Genomic DNA, 15,135 nt, shown 5'->3' with positions numbered 1-15,135 from the left:
GATGTGATTGGAGTGATATGTGTAGTTCTGGTTACTGCACTACAAGATGCAGTTGTGCTGTAGACAGGACAGAGGAGATTCACCAGGATGTTGCCTGGATTCTCAAGGTTTATTAATGGGGAGAGATTAGGTAAGCTGGGCTTGTTTTCCCTGAAATGAAAGAAGTTGACAGGTGATCTAATAGCGGGATATAAATTAGAAGTTCAAAGTAAACTTCATTATCAGAGTACATGTATGCACCATGTACAACCCTGACATTTATTTTCCTATGTGCATACTCAGCAAATCTACAGAATAGTAACTAAAACAGGATCGATGAAAGATCAACCAGAGTGCAGAAGACAACAAACTTATGCAAATGCAAATAAATAGCAGTAAATAACGAGAACATGAAATTACAAGATAATTCCTTGAAGAGAGATCACCAGTTATGGGAACATCTCAATGGATGGGCAAATGAATGTAGTTATCCTCCTTTGTTCAAGAACCTGATGGTTGAGGAGTAGTAACTGTTTTTGAACCTAGTGGTACAAATCCTGAGGCTCTTGTACCTTCTACCAGATGGCAGCAGCCAGAAAAGTGCATGGCCTGGGTGGTGAGGATCTTTGATGATGGATGCTGCTTTCCTATGACAGTTTTTCATGGAGATATACTCAGTAGTTGGGAGTGCTTTAGTTGTGATGTACTGGGCTATGATATACTGGGTATTTTGAATTATTTTTCCTTGGGAAGGGTAGCAAAAGCAAAGGAGCTCATGTTTCAAATGGGAGAAAGGAATTTTAAAGGGGATCTGACAGTTTATGTCTTACACAAGAGAGGGAACTGATACCTGCAACTTGCCAGAGGAGATGGTGGAATCAAATACAGTTACTAAATTTAAGAGACTTTGAATGGGACAGGCATAGAAGGATATGGACAAAATGCAAGAGAAGGAGATTAATGTAAATGGACAGGAGTGGGTTGAAGGACCCATTTTCGTGCTGCATGACTTGGACTCTTTACTGAAAGCAAGAGCAGCAACTATTTTATCTGCCTTCGAGAGTATTTGTAGTTCATTCAGAACACTCTTCAATTTCACTTTTCTTTCCAATAAACTCTGCTAGGTAGGATTTCTCCTCCCTGCGACACACTCGCCCAAGCTGATTACATGCCACTTGCTGGAAGACATGTTATCTGTGGGTAACATTGCAGTAGCCCTCACAAACATTCCCAATTGTTCAGTGATTGGGAGAAGTATAATTCTCAGCCCCCTACTCTACTCCCTGGACACTCATGATGGTGTGGCCAGATTCTGCTAACTCCATCTATAAGTTTTCAGATGATATCACTACAGTGGCTGCATCTCAAATAATGACAGGTCAGGGTACAGGAAGGAGATTGAGAGCTCAGTGACATGGCGTCATGACAACAACCTTTCCCTCAATGTCAGCAAATCAGAACAGCTGCTCATTGATTTGGGGTGGGGGTGGGGTGGGGGGACACACACACTCATGTCTTTATCAACAATGCTAAGGTTGAGAGGGTTGAAAGCATCTCGTTCTCAGAAGAGAACATCACCAACAGACTGACCTGACCCAACCGCACAGATGCCATGGCCAGGAAAATTCACCGACTCCTCTTCATCCTCCTGAGGCACAAGAAACTTGGCATGTCCCCATCGATCCTTATCAATTTTTATTGATGCACCATAGAAAGCATTCTATCTGATGCATCATGGCTTGGTAAGGCAGCTGCTCTGCACACGACAAGAAACTGCAGAGGGTTCTGGACACGGATCAGCACATCACAGAAACCAACCTCCCTCCCTGGACTCTGTCTACACTTCTCACTACTTCAGTAAAGCAGTCTACATAATCAAAGATTCCAAACACTCTGGGCATTCTCTCTTCCCCCCCCCCTTCCATCAGGCAGAAGATACAAGAGCCTGAAAGCACATACCACCAGGCTCAAGGACATCTTCTACCCCCACTGCTATAAGACTATTGAATCCATCCATCTATCTATCTAGATACAGCACAGAATTAGATCCTTTTGGTCCTTCGAGCCATGTCACCCAGCTATCCCCCAATTTTATCCTAGTCCAATCACAGAAGAATTTACAACGACCAATTAGCCTACCAACTGGTAGGCTAACAATGGGAGGAAACTGAAATACTCTGAAGAAACCTATGCATTCACAGTGAGAATGTACAAACTTCTTACAAGCAGTGGTGGGATTTGAACCTGGGTCACCTGTACTGCAAAGCCTTGTAATAATCAATACACTACTGTGCCACCCATGGTGAGATGGACTCTTGACTTCACAGTCTACTTTGTTATGAGCTTAGGAGGACAATGGCGCCCAACAGCGACCCCTTTGTTTGCATCTTTGGAAAAACCTCTATTTCTATCTTTAATATCTCTACTTTTCTCTTTCACGGTTCTTTTGAAGACCCTGACCTGCCACCAAGGACGCGGCCTGGAAGACTAGCGTACTTCAGGATTCCAGGATTTCATGGTTCTGGATGCAGGTGGACTGGAGATTGGTGCCTCCACAGGAAATTGGTCTGTCGTGGGAGATGGAAGATCGAAAGCAGCAAGCTGGCTGCTGGCTGTGTGCCCAGAGACCCGAGTTCTTTGGGCACAGAGCTCAGAAAAAGCAATGCATTAGACTTTTAACATTGTAAATCAGTGAGTTGTTTGTTATGTCTCCCCTCTCACTGTGAAATGGGGACACATTTTTTTCCCTTATTAGGGGGAGAGAGTGAGCCTGTGGTATGTTGAATTACTGGGTGAATGAGTAATCTTTGGGGTACTGCAAGTCTGTGTCTTTATCGATGCTTTGCTGCACACTTGAGTGCTTAGTGGGGGCCACTGATGCTTTGTTTTACTGGTGGGGGAGGGGGATCGTTGCTTTGCAGCTGTTTATATGTGGGGGGAGATGGGGGACTTTGGGGTTCTAGCATTTAACTGTCATTCATTCTTTGGGGCACTCCTGTGTTTTCTTGGATGGTTGTGAAGATAAAGAATTTGAGGATGTATATTGTATACATTTCTCTGACATTAAATGTACCTTTGAAACCTTATTATCTCTCTGAACTGCACTCTCCCTATAGCTGTTTCCACTAAATTCTTTATTCTTGATACACTGTGTAGTGATTTGATCTGCATGAACAGTATGCAGGACAAACTTTTCACTGTAACTTTGTACTTGTGACAATTATAAACCAATTCCAGTTCCTCTTAGGAATAAGAGTTGCCATTCAGCCCCTCAAGTTATCCCACAGTCTGTATCCCAGGGCATCGTTCCTTATTTTAAACATCAGTATGTGACTGGTTTTAAATGAAGATCATCAGCCCACTCAGCTTCTCTGGACACTGAACAGGGAATTTTGTGGTCTGCGTGAGCCTGTACTGTGTAAGCCACTGGTTCCACAATTTTCAAATTGTTTCCCATTTGATACTCCAATAAAGCGTGGCCAATCTGCAAGGTAGTTCCTCCCCAAAGCTGACGTAACAAATGACTCTGCAGTTGTAAAGATTGCATAACTGACAACCATGTCCCCAATTGTTTACTTCACAGGTTTCATCAGAAGTCCTGGAGCATTACTACTTCTTTGTAAGTTAGTATCTAGTCTGACAACTTCAATATCAAAGAAACTGACAATGGTTAGAGGATTTAAACTTCTCTGATGATAATAGGTTGACACGTCAATACAGAGGACTCACCAGACTCTCCTCCTCTGGAGAATGCTCAGGAGAAGTTAAGCTGCTGTCTGGTTCTGTCATGAAAAGGTCCACCGTGCTGGAAGAGGAAGAAGAGTAGACCGTTAAATTGACAATAGATTAAAGAAATCGTCCACAGTTTCTTATAATGCCTTCTTGATTTGGGAGGAAGTCAGCAGGGGTGATGGAGGAATTCAAAGCTTCTCATCAAAACTGAAGCCTCCTTTTCACCTTGTTGACTGCGTTGGGGTTTGGCCTTCACTACTCTGTGTGCAGGGTATATTTCTACAATACCCAGCTGCAGATGGGATTGACACTATTAAGTACTGATAGTGATAATTATTTAATAAAGACAGCATTTATTCTAGTTACATTGAGAATTGAAGGCATAAGATTTTCAAGAATCGAAAGCAAGTCTTACCAAAGTTTTCACCAGGGAAAGAAACATTCTTTTGGGCCTGCACCGAGCGGAGATGCTGTGCCCATTACACTTCAAGTTTCATGAAACAGCTAGCTGATATTGCACATGGTGAGATACAAAGGTGGTGATCGACAGAGGCACAGACCCCTGCATGGCTGAAGGTTTGATCTTCTAAGCTCTTGATTTCTTGCAGTGAACTTCATGCCCTGATTGCTGCCTCTGGGAAGTGGGACCAGTTGACCCAGAGAGCATCAACAATATTTCATGTTGTGCAGAATAAAAGGGGTTTGGCAGCATCTAGTAGTGATTGTGAGACTCTGTGAGTGTCACCAAATGGGCCAGTTACCTTCTCAACATGGGACCGGGGGGGGGGGAAGATCTCCATTAGTGTTGTGCAGTTATAAGGCTTCTCATTTAGTTAAACAGCAGGGAATGCCTGATACGTGTCTGATTTGCTCCTTTAGATATCAGAGGCACACACTGAAGTGCCTTGTGACAATAGTACTCAGTCACACAGACCGGACTGGACTTGTCTGCACCACGTGGGAGGAGAGCATAGAAAGCATGGGATTTAACAAAGCTTCAATTCTACTCACGAGTTGGTAAAGGAAATTTCCAATGCATCCAGCTCCCGGAATATTTCACTGTATCGTCTTGGCTTTTCGTTGCTTTGGTCCTGAGCACGTAAACCTGTGTGAAGAATGGAGTTTGTGAAACAGAGGTGCAAAGATCCCCCTTTCTCAAGGCTCTGACGCTTCACTTATCCTCAGACAGCAGCGCTGGTTACTGAATTCCGACTGGCCTACCCATCCCCTTTAGAATGGAACCGTCTCCAAGTGCTGTGCAAGGATTGTCAGTGTGTGGGTGAGTGAGATGATAGGACCGTGGGGAAAATAAAACTTGTAGGATTAATGTAAATTAGTGCTTGGTGGTCAGCCTAGTCTCCATGCGCTGAAGGGCTCACAACTTGTTTCCTTCATCTAGATCTGTATCATCAGCAAGCAGGCTGTCTGATGTGTTCTTAATTGTCCTTGGACAGATGGTAATTGACCCTGGTGTCACTCTGAGCTCTCTGGTCCCTTTAATCCTCATAACCTCTCTTTCGTCAGTCTAAGCTGCTCAGAGAACTGAAATCTCCAGAACCCAAGTCAATGCACACCCTTCAAGAACAGATGGTAACTGCTCTACCCAAGACTGAACGAAGTCCAGTCCGTCTCACAAACCAGCCCTCCCTCCATCGTCTCTGGTGCCTCTTGAAAGCAGCAACCCTTTTCATATCCTCCCCTCTTTCCATCAAGAAGAAGAAACAGAGGCCTGAGAATTTGCACCACCAGGCTCAACATCAGTTTCTATTGCACTGTTAAAGGACTCTTGAATTGACCTCTCCTACTATAGAGGTGAACTCTTGATCTTTCAGCTTATCCCATTATGGCCCTTGCACCTTATCTGTCCACCTGCAGTGCACCTTCTCTGCATTCTGCTTTGCTTGCCTTTCTGTACCACATCCCTCTACTTACGCATGGAATTATCTGTCTGGATGGCACGCAAACAAAAGCTTTTCTCTGTATCTCGGTACATATGATAATGATGAACCAATAACAATCGTTAAAAGCCACAGTTATCATTTTGCTGTCCAATTGCCAAAATGACAGCAGATTAACAAAATGGACTATGGATTTTTTTTCTGTCGGACAATTCTTATGTTCCCTTTAGTAGGATATCGCTCGTAGTCAAACACTTCTCCTTATTCCTATTCCAACCATCTCGGAATCAGCTTCATAACAAACCTACTGAGCCACAAAGCCATCTTTTTGAACCTAATCATCTTCTCTTCCTCCACCCTATCATTCTTCAATTGTTTTTTGAAACATTTTATACTCTACTTTCCAAATGTTACTCTGTTAAAAGGAAGTTGCCTTTCCACTGATTACATATTGAATTACCAAATACTACACCAACATTTGATACCTTATCATGTCGGTTTACAATTCATTAATTCAACAGCAGAATTTAACATTCAAAATATAAAATTAAGTTACAGAGACTAAGCTTTTGACCACAATGTTCCCCACGACCAGTTTCAAGTTCTCCCTAAATGTGGCCTGTTTGGACTGTGTAAGGGTAAATCGCTTAACTCAAGCTGGAAATTTTCTGATTAGTCTCTCCAACCTGCTTCACATTTCCTGATAGGTTATAATACTCAGTGAATTTTGTGACAAATAAAGCAATGCTATCTTAGAGAATCATCAAGAAGTAACTGATTTTGAGAAACAAAGTAATTCAGATAAACGCAGCGCTTCAAATTCATCGCTAAAGCTCATTGTTAAAACAAAATAATACCTGCTGTCTGAATGTGTGGATGAATTAATCAATACGGACAAATGTTTTGTCACTTAAAGTGCACATTCATATCATTTAAAAATAATTGGCACAGTAGAACCATTTAATTCAAAACATACAATCAACCCAATCCGTAGGCAAATGGTTTTCAAACTTGTCAAACTGAGCTCCTAAATTGACAACACATGGTCTTTCAATTAAAATATTTAGTTGTGCCTTCTATAATTCTAACACAGACATACTTAAGGACAGCTTTAAGTAGGGATTAGTTATAAAATTTAAATTTTTCATCATGTCCTAATTTTACCTTTCGTCTTGCCCTTTTTGTTGCAATATCATTTCCACAAATCTTCCAATTCTGCCCTCTTATATATGAACTGACCCACCAGTGACAACAACGTGGCCCACTATCATATACAGTACTTTGGTTACAGTTATGTATGAAGGAATTCTGGTTGGGGCACTGAAAGGATGAGGTGCAAGAAGCCAGGTAGTGGCCAGTGTAAGTTGGGTTGTTTTAGATTGTTGGGTCTCACCCTCCCTCTGCCCACTCCCTGACCGTCTCACTCTCTCTCTGTCCGCTCCCCGACCATCTCACCCTCCCTCTGCCCGCTCCCCGACCGTCTCACTCTCTCTCTGTCCGCTCCCCGACCGTCTCACCCTCCCTCTGCCCGCTCCCCGACCGTCTCACCCTCCCTCTGCCCGCTCCCCGACCGTCTCACTCTCCCTCTGCCCGCTCCCCGACCATCTCATTCTCTCTCTGCCCGCTCCCCGACCGTCTCACTCTCTCTTTGTCCGCTCCCTGACCGTCTCACTCTCTCTCTGCCCGCTCCCCGACCGTCTCACTCTCTCTTTGTCCGCTCCCAGACTGCGTCTCCCTCCCTTTGGCCATTCTCCCCTGACTTTCTCCTCTTCCTTTCACCTTCTCCATAGCTCCTGTCTCTCTCCATCCACAACTTGATTATTGCCTGCTGCTGAGACAGAGGAGGGAAGGGGTGGGATCTGTAGTCTGGTGCTTAAAGGGAAGGGTACAATGTTAAGAAAAAGAGAATGTTGTGCACTTTGTATTACTCACATTCTTCCATCCTCATCCCAGGGAGGCAAACCTTTGACCTGATCTCGGCTGCCTAGTGCACCACTAAGGGAGTCCTGCCTAGCCAGAGACACCACGCTTTTGGAGAAAACATTAAACCGTTCCCTGCAGCCAGTTTAGTCGGGGATTAGAGCACTCAGTCTCTTCATGGCTGATATTTCCCAACATTAAATTTCATTAAGGAAATACACTCATGATTCTGACATTTACTGTCTGGTGCCTTTATGCTAGCTCCGATTTCTGACAAGTTATAGCACAAACATTTTCCAAACTGCAAGATTGTAGGAAAAATCCAATAAACAGAACAGTCCACAAATCAGTAACTCCAACGACTTGCAGGTCATTAACTTACAAATGTCGCACCATCCAGAGTTTGCTATCTGCACTAAACGTGTACTAAGTGTTGGTAGATCAACTTTGACGAACAAGACAGCAGCCTTCCTGTGCCCTTTGCCAGACCCCAGCAAGTCCCGCAAGCTCTGAATCATTACCAATGGCTCCCGTCTCCAGCAAGAAGCTAATGCTGAACTACGGAACAAAGTTTCAGGCTCAGTACAATTTCCTGCAAGACGTAGACTGACACTGACCACAAAGCGGATGAGACTTTAGAGTAGGGAGGAAGGAGGGGAGAGAATGGCCTGCAAAAACACTGCCTGCTTTCCATTTGCAGTGCAGTGACAGAACAGCTGTAGGAAAGCCAAATCAATCAATCCAAGTTATTAAGATGACTTGATAGTTGTTGGGTTCAAGTGCCAGGAATATCCTACCCACCTGTCATACACCCACACCCCTGTCAAAACCACAGTCTTCACAGAGCTCTGCTGGTTGGGAAACAGACAGACCCAGTCAAACACACTCATAAACAGTGACCTACATAAAACCTTCACTTCCGCTATGTTTTAGATCCGAAACACACACACGGGGCAGCACCAGAGAAGCAGCGAGCACGGCAAACCTCTACAAAAATGCTTTGCATGCAATCACAAATTTTGTGATTGGACATACAACTTGGAAGAGAAATGCAGTAAAAAGTTTGTGTGGTGTCAATTCTTCCTTTAATGTCAAAGGTAAAGGGTGGGGAAAGAATGAGAAGTGAAGCAATGTTCAAAATGTCCAAAATATCTGTGAAATTTAGATTTTTATTAGGCTCGCTGCCTGATAATACAGAGAAATATGCAATAGTCTTCTGGCTTAATGCCAATAAGTATTTTTGAAACATACTGAAATTATTATTTAAAAAATAAAGTTCAAGGTAAATATATTATCTAAGTACATATATGTCACTATATACAACCCTGAGATTCATTTTCTTGCAGGCATACTTAATAAATCTATAGAATAATAAGCATAATAGAATCAATGAAAGACAACACAAACTTGAGTGGTCAACCAGTGTGCAAAAGACAAACTGTGCAAATACAAACATATAGTAATAATAATAAATAAATAAATAAATTAATTAATATTAAGAACACGAACTGAGTCCATAGGTTGGGGGGGAACATTTCAATGATGGGGCAAGTTGAGTGAAGTTATTCCCTCTGGTTCAAGAGCCAGATGGTTGAGGGGTAATAACCATTCCTGACTTGGTGGTGAGGGTCCTGAGGCTCCTGTAACTTCTTCCTGATGGCAGCAGTGAGAACAGAGCATGTTCTGGGAGGTGGGGTACCTGATGATGGATGCTGCTTTCCTGAGATAATGTTTTGTGTGGGCTCTATTTGCGATGCACTGGGCTGGATCCACTACTTTTTCTTGGATTTTCCATTCGAGGACATTGCTGTTTCCATAACTGGCTGTGATGCAGCCAGTCAATATAGTCTCCTTTACACATCTATAGAAGTTTGTCACAGTTTTAAATGTCATTCTAAACCTTTACAAAATCCCAAGTAGAGGCCCTGCACTGCTTTCTTCATAATTCCACTTATGTACTGGGCCCAGAAATAATACTAATGGGACATTTAAAGTTGCTAACCCTCTCCACCTCTAATCCCCAAGTAAGGACTGGTTTGAGGATCTCTGGCTTCTTTTTCCTGAAGTCAATAATCAGCTCCTTGGTCTTGCTGACAATGAGTAAGAATCATTGTACTTATGGCACCACTCAGCCAGATTTTAAATCTCCCTTCCCTATGTTGATTCATCACCACCTTTGGTTCGGCCTTTGACAAGGGTGTTGCTTGGCCACTCAGTCATGAGTGTAAAGTGAGTAGAGCAGGGGACTAAGCACACAGCCTCGTGGTGCACCTGTACTGATAGAAATTGTGGAGGAGATGCTGTCGCCATCCAAACTGACTGGTGTCTGCAAGTGAGGAAATCGAGGATTCAATTGCATGAGGAGGTATTGAGGCCAAGATCTAGGAGCTTATTGATTAATTTTGAAGGGATGATGGTACTGAAAACTGAGCTGTAGTTGATAAAGAGCATCCTGATATATGCATCTTTGCTGTCCAGATGATCAAGGGTTGAGCGAAGAGCCAATGAGATGGCATCTGCTATGGACTTGTTGCTCTGGTAGGCAAATTGGAGTGGATCCAAATCACTTCTCAAGCAGGAGTTGATATGCTTTATTATTGATTTCTTAAAACAGTTCATCACTGTAGACGTAACTGCTACTGGATGATAGTTATTGAGGCAAGGTAGCATGTTTTTCTCAGGCACCGGTATAATTGAAACAGGTGGGTACCACAGATTGCCGAAGTGAGAGATTAAACATCTCAGTAAACACTCCAACCAATTGATCAGCAAACACGAGGAAATCTGCAGATGCTGGAAATTCAAGCAACACACACAAAATGCTGGTGGAACACAGCAGGCCAGGCAGCATCTATAGGAAGAAACACTGTCGACGTTTTGGGCCAAGACCCTTCATCAGGACTAACTGAAAGATAGTAAGAGATTTGAAAGTAGGAGGGGCTTGGTCAAGTACCCATCTGGGCTAGATGCTTTTCATGGATTCAATCTCCTGAAGGGTCCTTGCATGTTGGCCTCAGATACTGAAATCACAGTATCATCAGGGGCTCCTAGAGTTTGTAATGGTTCCTCCATGTTTTGACAATCAAAGTGAGCATAGAAGGCATTGAGTTCACCTGGAAGTGAAACCTTGTTGTTGGTTCTGTCATTTGATTTAACTTTATAACACATGATAGTATTCAATCCCTGCTATAACTGTTGAGCATCCTTCTTTGATTCAAATTTAGTCCAGAATTGCCACTTTGCCAGTGAGATGGCTTTCCAGAGATCATACCTGGTCCTCTTGTAACTTTTTCGGTCACCAGACTTGAATGCCTCTGATCTGGCCCTCAGCAGGGCCATTAAATAAATCCACTAAAGTAGTTCTGATGAAGCGAGAAAGTCGTTATCAAAACACTAGCAGCACAGTGGCGTAGTTTGGTAGAGCTCTTGCTTCACAAAGCCAGAGACAGTTTCAAATCTGACCTCAGGTGTGTCTCTGTAGAGTCTGCACGCTCCCTCTGTGCAGAATCAGAATGAGAATCAAGTTTGATATCACCGGCATATGTTGTGAAATTTGTTAACTTCGTGACAGCAGTACAATCCAATATATAATAATAGAGAAAAATGGAATTATAGTATGAATATATATATATAATAGTTAAATCAAATAAGTAGTGCAAAAACAGTAGTGAGGTACTGTGCATGGGTTCACTGTTCATTTAGAAATCAGATGGCAGAGGGGAAGAAGCCGTTCCTGAATTGTTGAGTGTGTGTCTTCAAGCTTCTGTACCTTCATCCTGATAGTAGCAATGAGAAGAGGGCATGACCTGGGTGATGGGGGTCCTTAATGATGGATGCCACCTTTTAGAGGCATCACCCCTTGAAGATGTCTTGGATACTATGGAAACCAGTGTCCTCGATGGAGCTGACTAATTTCACTCTCTGCGGCTTACTTCGATCCAGTGCAGTTGTCCACGCCCCCCACCCCATACCAGATGGTGATGCAGCCAGTTACAATGCTCTCCATGGTATATCAGTAGAAATCTGTGAGTGCTTTTGGTGACATACTAAATCTCGTCAAACGCCTAATGAAATATAGCGCTGTCTTGCCTTCCTTGCAGCTGCATTGATATTTTGGGTCCAGGTTAGGTCCTCAGATATGTTGGCACCCAGGAACATGAAACTGCTCACTCTCTCCTCTTCTGATCCCTCTATGAGGACTAGTGCGTGTTCCCTCATCTTACACTTTCTGAAGTCCACAATCAGTTCTTTGGTCTCACTGATGTTGAGCGCAAGGTTGTTGCTGTAACACCACTCAACTAGCTGGTATATCTCACTCCTGTATGCCTTCCCTGGATGCCCTGGTTTCCTCCAAGATCTCAAAGACCTGCAGGTTTGTAGGTTGATTGTCCACTATAAATAGTCCCTAGTATGTAGGTGAGTGTTGATTCAAGGGGTGTTAGTAAGAGTGTGAAGAATTAAACATGATAAACACAGGATAGTATGGACTCATTGGGATGAAGGGCCTGTTTTCCTGCTGTATGTCTGGGAGTCTAATATTTCCCAAAGAAATAAAAAAAAATTCCCTACATCTCTGGACCGAATAGTTTGACCACTGCAACCCACTTCCAAGTCACCAGGGAGCTCACATCAGATATTAACCCTCACTGGAAATTACACTGAGGTATTTGCTAAGAACAGCACTTGGATTAACCCAGTTGATTTTCCAAGGATGAGGTAGTGGAGAACAGTCAGAACTTTCGGAACCTCCACAAACCAAGTAACAGGAGTGAAACATGGATCAGCTATAGGTTTATGGAAAGAGTCAGGCAAAGGACTGTACAGGAATCAATTTCATTCAAAGAATAACTAATGCTCCAACTGGACAACTCATCAGTGATCATCAATCATTTGATCCTAGTCATGTTCAATTGCAGTCCTTGACTTGCAGCAGTAATTTTGCATCTGGCTCTTCAGACTCCTGCAGCCATTTCACCATTCAATGTGATCACGGCTGATGGGTGTGTCAGCCTCACTTACTGTAGCTTAAACTTTTAAATTAAATCTTCCCTTCTTTTTATAATCACTCTGTGTTAACATGTGACAGAGATCTGGGGAACTACAGCTGTGGAAAGTGGACTATCGAATATATATGACAAGCAACTATTTTTAAACAGAAGTCCATACTATCTTCACAATTTCTAATTGCCTTCATAATGCCACATCTGAAAAGGCAGCCCATGCTCTTGAAAATGGCTCACTTTACCCTGAAGATGTCAGTACTGATCAGCTCTTTCCACATACCTCATCAGCTTTCCTTCTCAGATTCGGATTCAGTTTATTGTCATTTAGAAACCACAAGTGCAATGCAGTTAAAGAATGAGACAACATTCCCCCAGAATGATATCATAAAAGCATATGACAAAACAGACTACACCAGCAAATCCACGTAACGTTTGGCAATCCCCAATCCAGAGTCCGGAGAGGCTGCTGCGTATTAATATCGCGCTACCATCTAGCGCGTTCCCCATGTCTTCAACCATGCCTGGGGTTAGCTCAGTAAGGAACTACAGATCATTTGGGAAACCCAAGTGCCAGATTTTAACAATATTATTTACAGTTTCTACAATCTTCTGATTCATTACAGCTTGTATGAATAACTCGGTAGCAATTAACCCATTCACCTGTCATTCTATACCCAATAAAATCGGGTCAAAGGGAAAAGATAAATTTGGGCTCATTGTGGTTTGATGATTTACCATAACCCATGGGACAAAAACTAAGCACAATTTGTCCACAATAAGGGCTTCCTCCCTTAAACCACAGAAACTGATCCAGTGAGGGCCAATAGATGAAAGGCAATGAAAATAATTTTTTGTATTCAGTTGAACAATGAGGCACAAAAGAATCAAGCAGGTAGAGGGTCTGCAATTACCTCCCTCTCCTTGAGGGCTCAGCATTAGGCCAGTAGTTAGCCCTGCATGACTTTGACCCAAAGCTCCTTGATCACCTCTTTCCAGAACAAATTAAAGGAGAAGCTGCCATGATTGTTTATTTATTTTATTGAGGGATACAGCTTTGAGCATACCCTTCTGGCCCAACGAGCTGCACCACCCCACAACCCACCTTTTTAACCCTAACCTAATCACAGGACAGCTTACAATGACCAATTAGCCTACTAACTGGTATGTCTTTGAACTGTGGGAGGAAACCAGAGTATCCAGAGGAAACCCGGGCATTCCCCGGGGAGACATACAAACTCCTTAAAGAGGATGCGGGACTGAACTCTGAACTCCAAAACACCCTGAACTGTAATAGCGTTGCGCTAACTGCTACAATACAGTGTGCCCCACGTCTGTCACATGTCTGCACAACCTAAGAATCTGGGATTACAGTTCCAAATCTCTTTAAATTGATGTTCTCATTAGTCATTACCAATTAACTTCTGGCTCTGCCAAGAGACTTCCTGACCCTGGTATTTATAACAGCCGGAGGTAAATACACACCTGCTCGAGCTGCTCCCTCCAACATACCAGTTCACATTCCATTCATTCCTATCCCTTACAGACCACACACGCTCCTTAAGTCAGTCCCCATTCTTCCACTCCTCCTTTCATGTGAAGGGGCCAATTCCACCAGCAGTTTGGGTGAACGGAGGTGGTGTACTGGAGGGGAAACTGCAACCAGGAGTTTTTACCAACCAACGCTTAGAATTTGCAGTCTTGTGAAGCATTAGTGCTTGGTGCAATACTTGAAAGCTCCCAGATTCATGTTGCCCTACATATAACCTTCCCTTCTTACAGCCCTAATCACTCTGGAGGTAGAAGAAGTTACTACAGTTTACACATTCTCCTTCTGATTGTGTAACCTCAGCAACCTCTTTGAAAATGCCAGCTATGTTTTAAGAAACAGAGCTATACAGGCCATTTGGCCCATTGAGTCCATGTCAACATCAATAACCCATCAAACTACAGGAAAGGGCACCTAATATTTTACCTGGGTAGTCTACACCTGAACAGCACAAACAGCCTCTGGTAAACAGCTTCCCGTCTGGCTCTCTTTTCTTGATCTCTACAGTTATAGTATTCCCACACTCACCTCAGTCCCAGATCAGCCTCTTTCCTTCCCCTCCACCACCCACTCTATCTGCCCATCACCCACACACTCCTCCCACTGTTCTATCAGGACTCCCCATGCACCCCCTCACTTGGGACCATGTCTCCAACTTCCACTCCTTTCAGATTTCATCTTTTGCAGCCCTGTCACCTCCACCTATCACATCCCAGTCTGAAACTATCTCCTGTCTCCCTTCCTACATCTGCCAATCACCCTTTCTCACCTGGATTCACCACCTGCCAGCTTTGCTAACTCCCCTCTATCTTTCAGTCCATATGAAAGGCCTGGGCCCGAAATATCAGCTAATTCCCTCCACAGGTGGAGCCTGATTTGTTGAGCTCCTCCAGCAACTACCCCCCCCCCCACTTTCACTAACCCTACATTAATCCTATTTTTTCTCTCCTTACATTCTCATTGTCTCCCCTCCACCCCCACCCCAAGGTTCTGCTTCTCACCTACACAACTAGCCACTGAGAATCCTGAGACCATATGTTAAAAGCCCCCGGATGCC

The 15,135-nt window shown here is 43.4% G+C and overlaps 1 protein-coding gene across 7 annotated transcripts in view; it reads right to left on the bottom strand.

Annotated features, from left to right (window-relative positions):
- The window catches only part of LOC140740200 (GEM-interacting protein-like), a 117,778-nt gene that overhangs the window by 63,563 nt on the left and 39,080 nt on the right, over positions 1–15,135 (bottom strand). For 6 of the 7 annotated variants that reach the window (XM_073069238.1, XM_073069233.1, XM_073069236.1 and 3 more), the window contains 2 exons: positions 4,723–4,816; positions 3,709–3,784 (listed from right to left, as the gene is read on the bottom strand). In XM_073069238.1, coding sequence (XP_072925339.1) covers positions 3,709–3,784; positions 4,723–4,816 — 170 coding nt within the window. Of the gene's footprint in view, positions 1–3,708; positions 3,785–4,722; positions 4,817–7,911; positions 8,063–15,135 lie in introns of those variants that run through there. The other variant, XM_073069237.1, reaches the window with a different exon arrangement.

This window comes from Hemitrygon akajei, chromosome 16, assembly GCF_048418815.1.
Source record: "Hemitrygon akajei chromosome 16, sHemAka1.3, whole genome shotgun sequence".
In the NCBI taxonomy this organism is placed as follows: domain Eukaryota; kingdom Metazoa; phylum Chordata; class Chondrichthyes; order Myliobatiformes; family Dasyatidae; genus Hemitrygon; species Hemitrygon akajei.
Note: the sequence above shows the minus strand (reverse complement) of the source record. Positions and strands in the feature narration are given on the sequence as shown.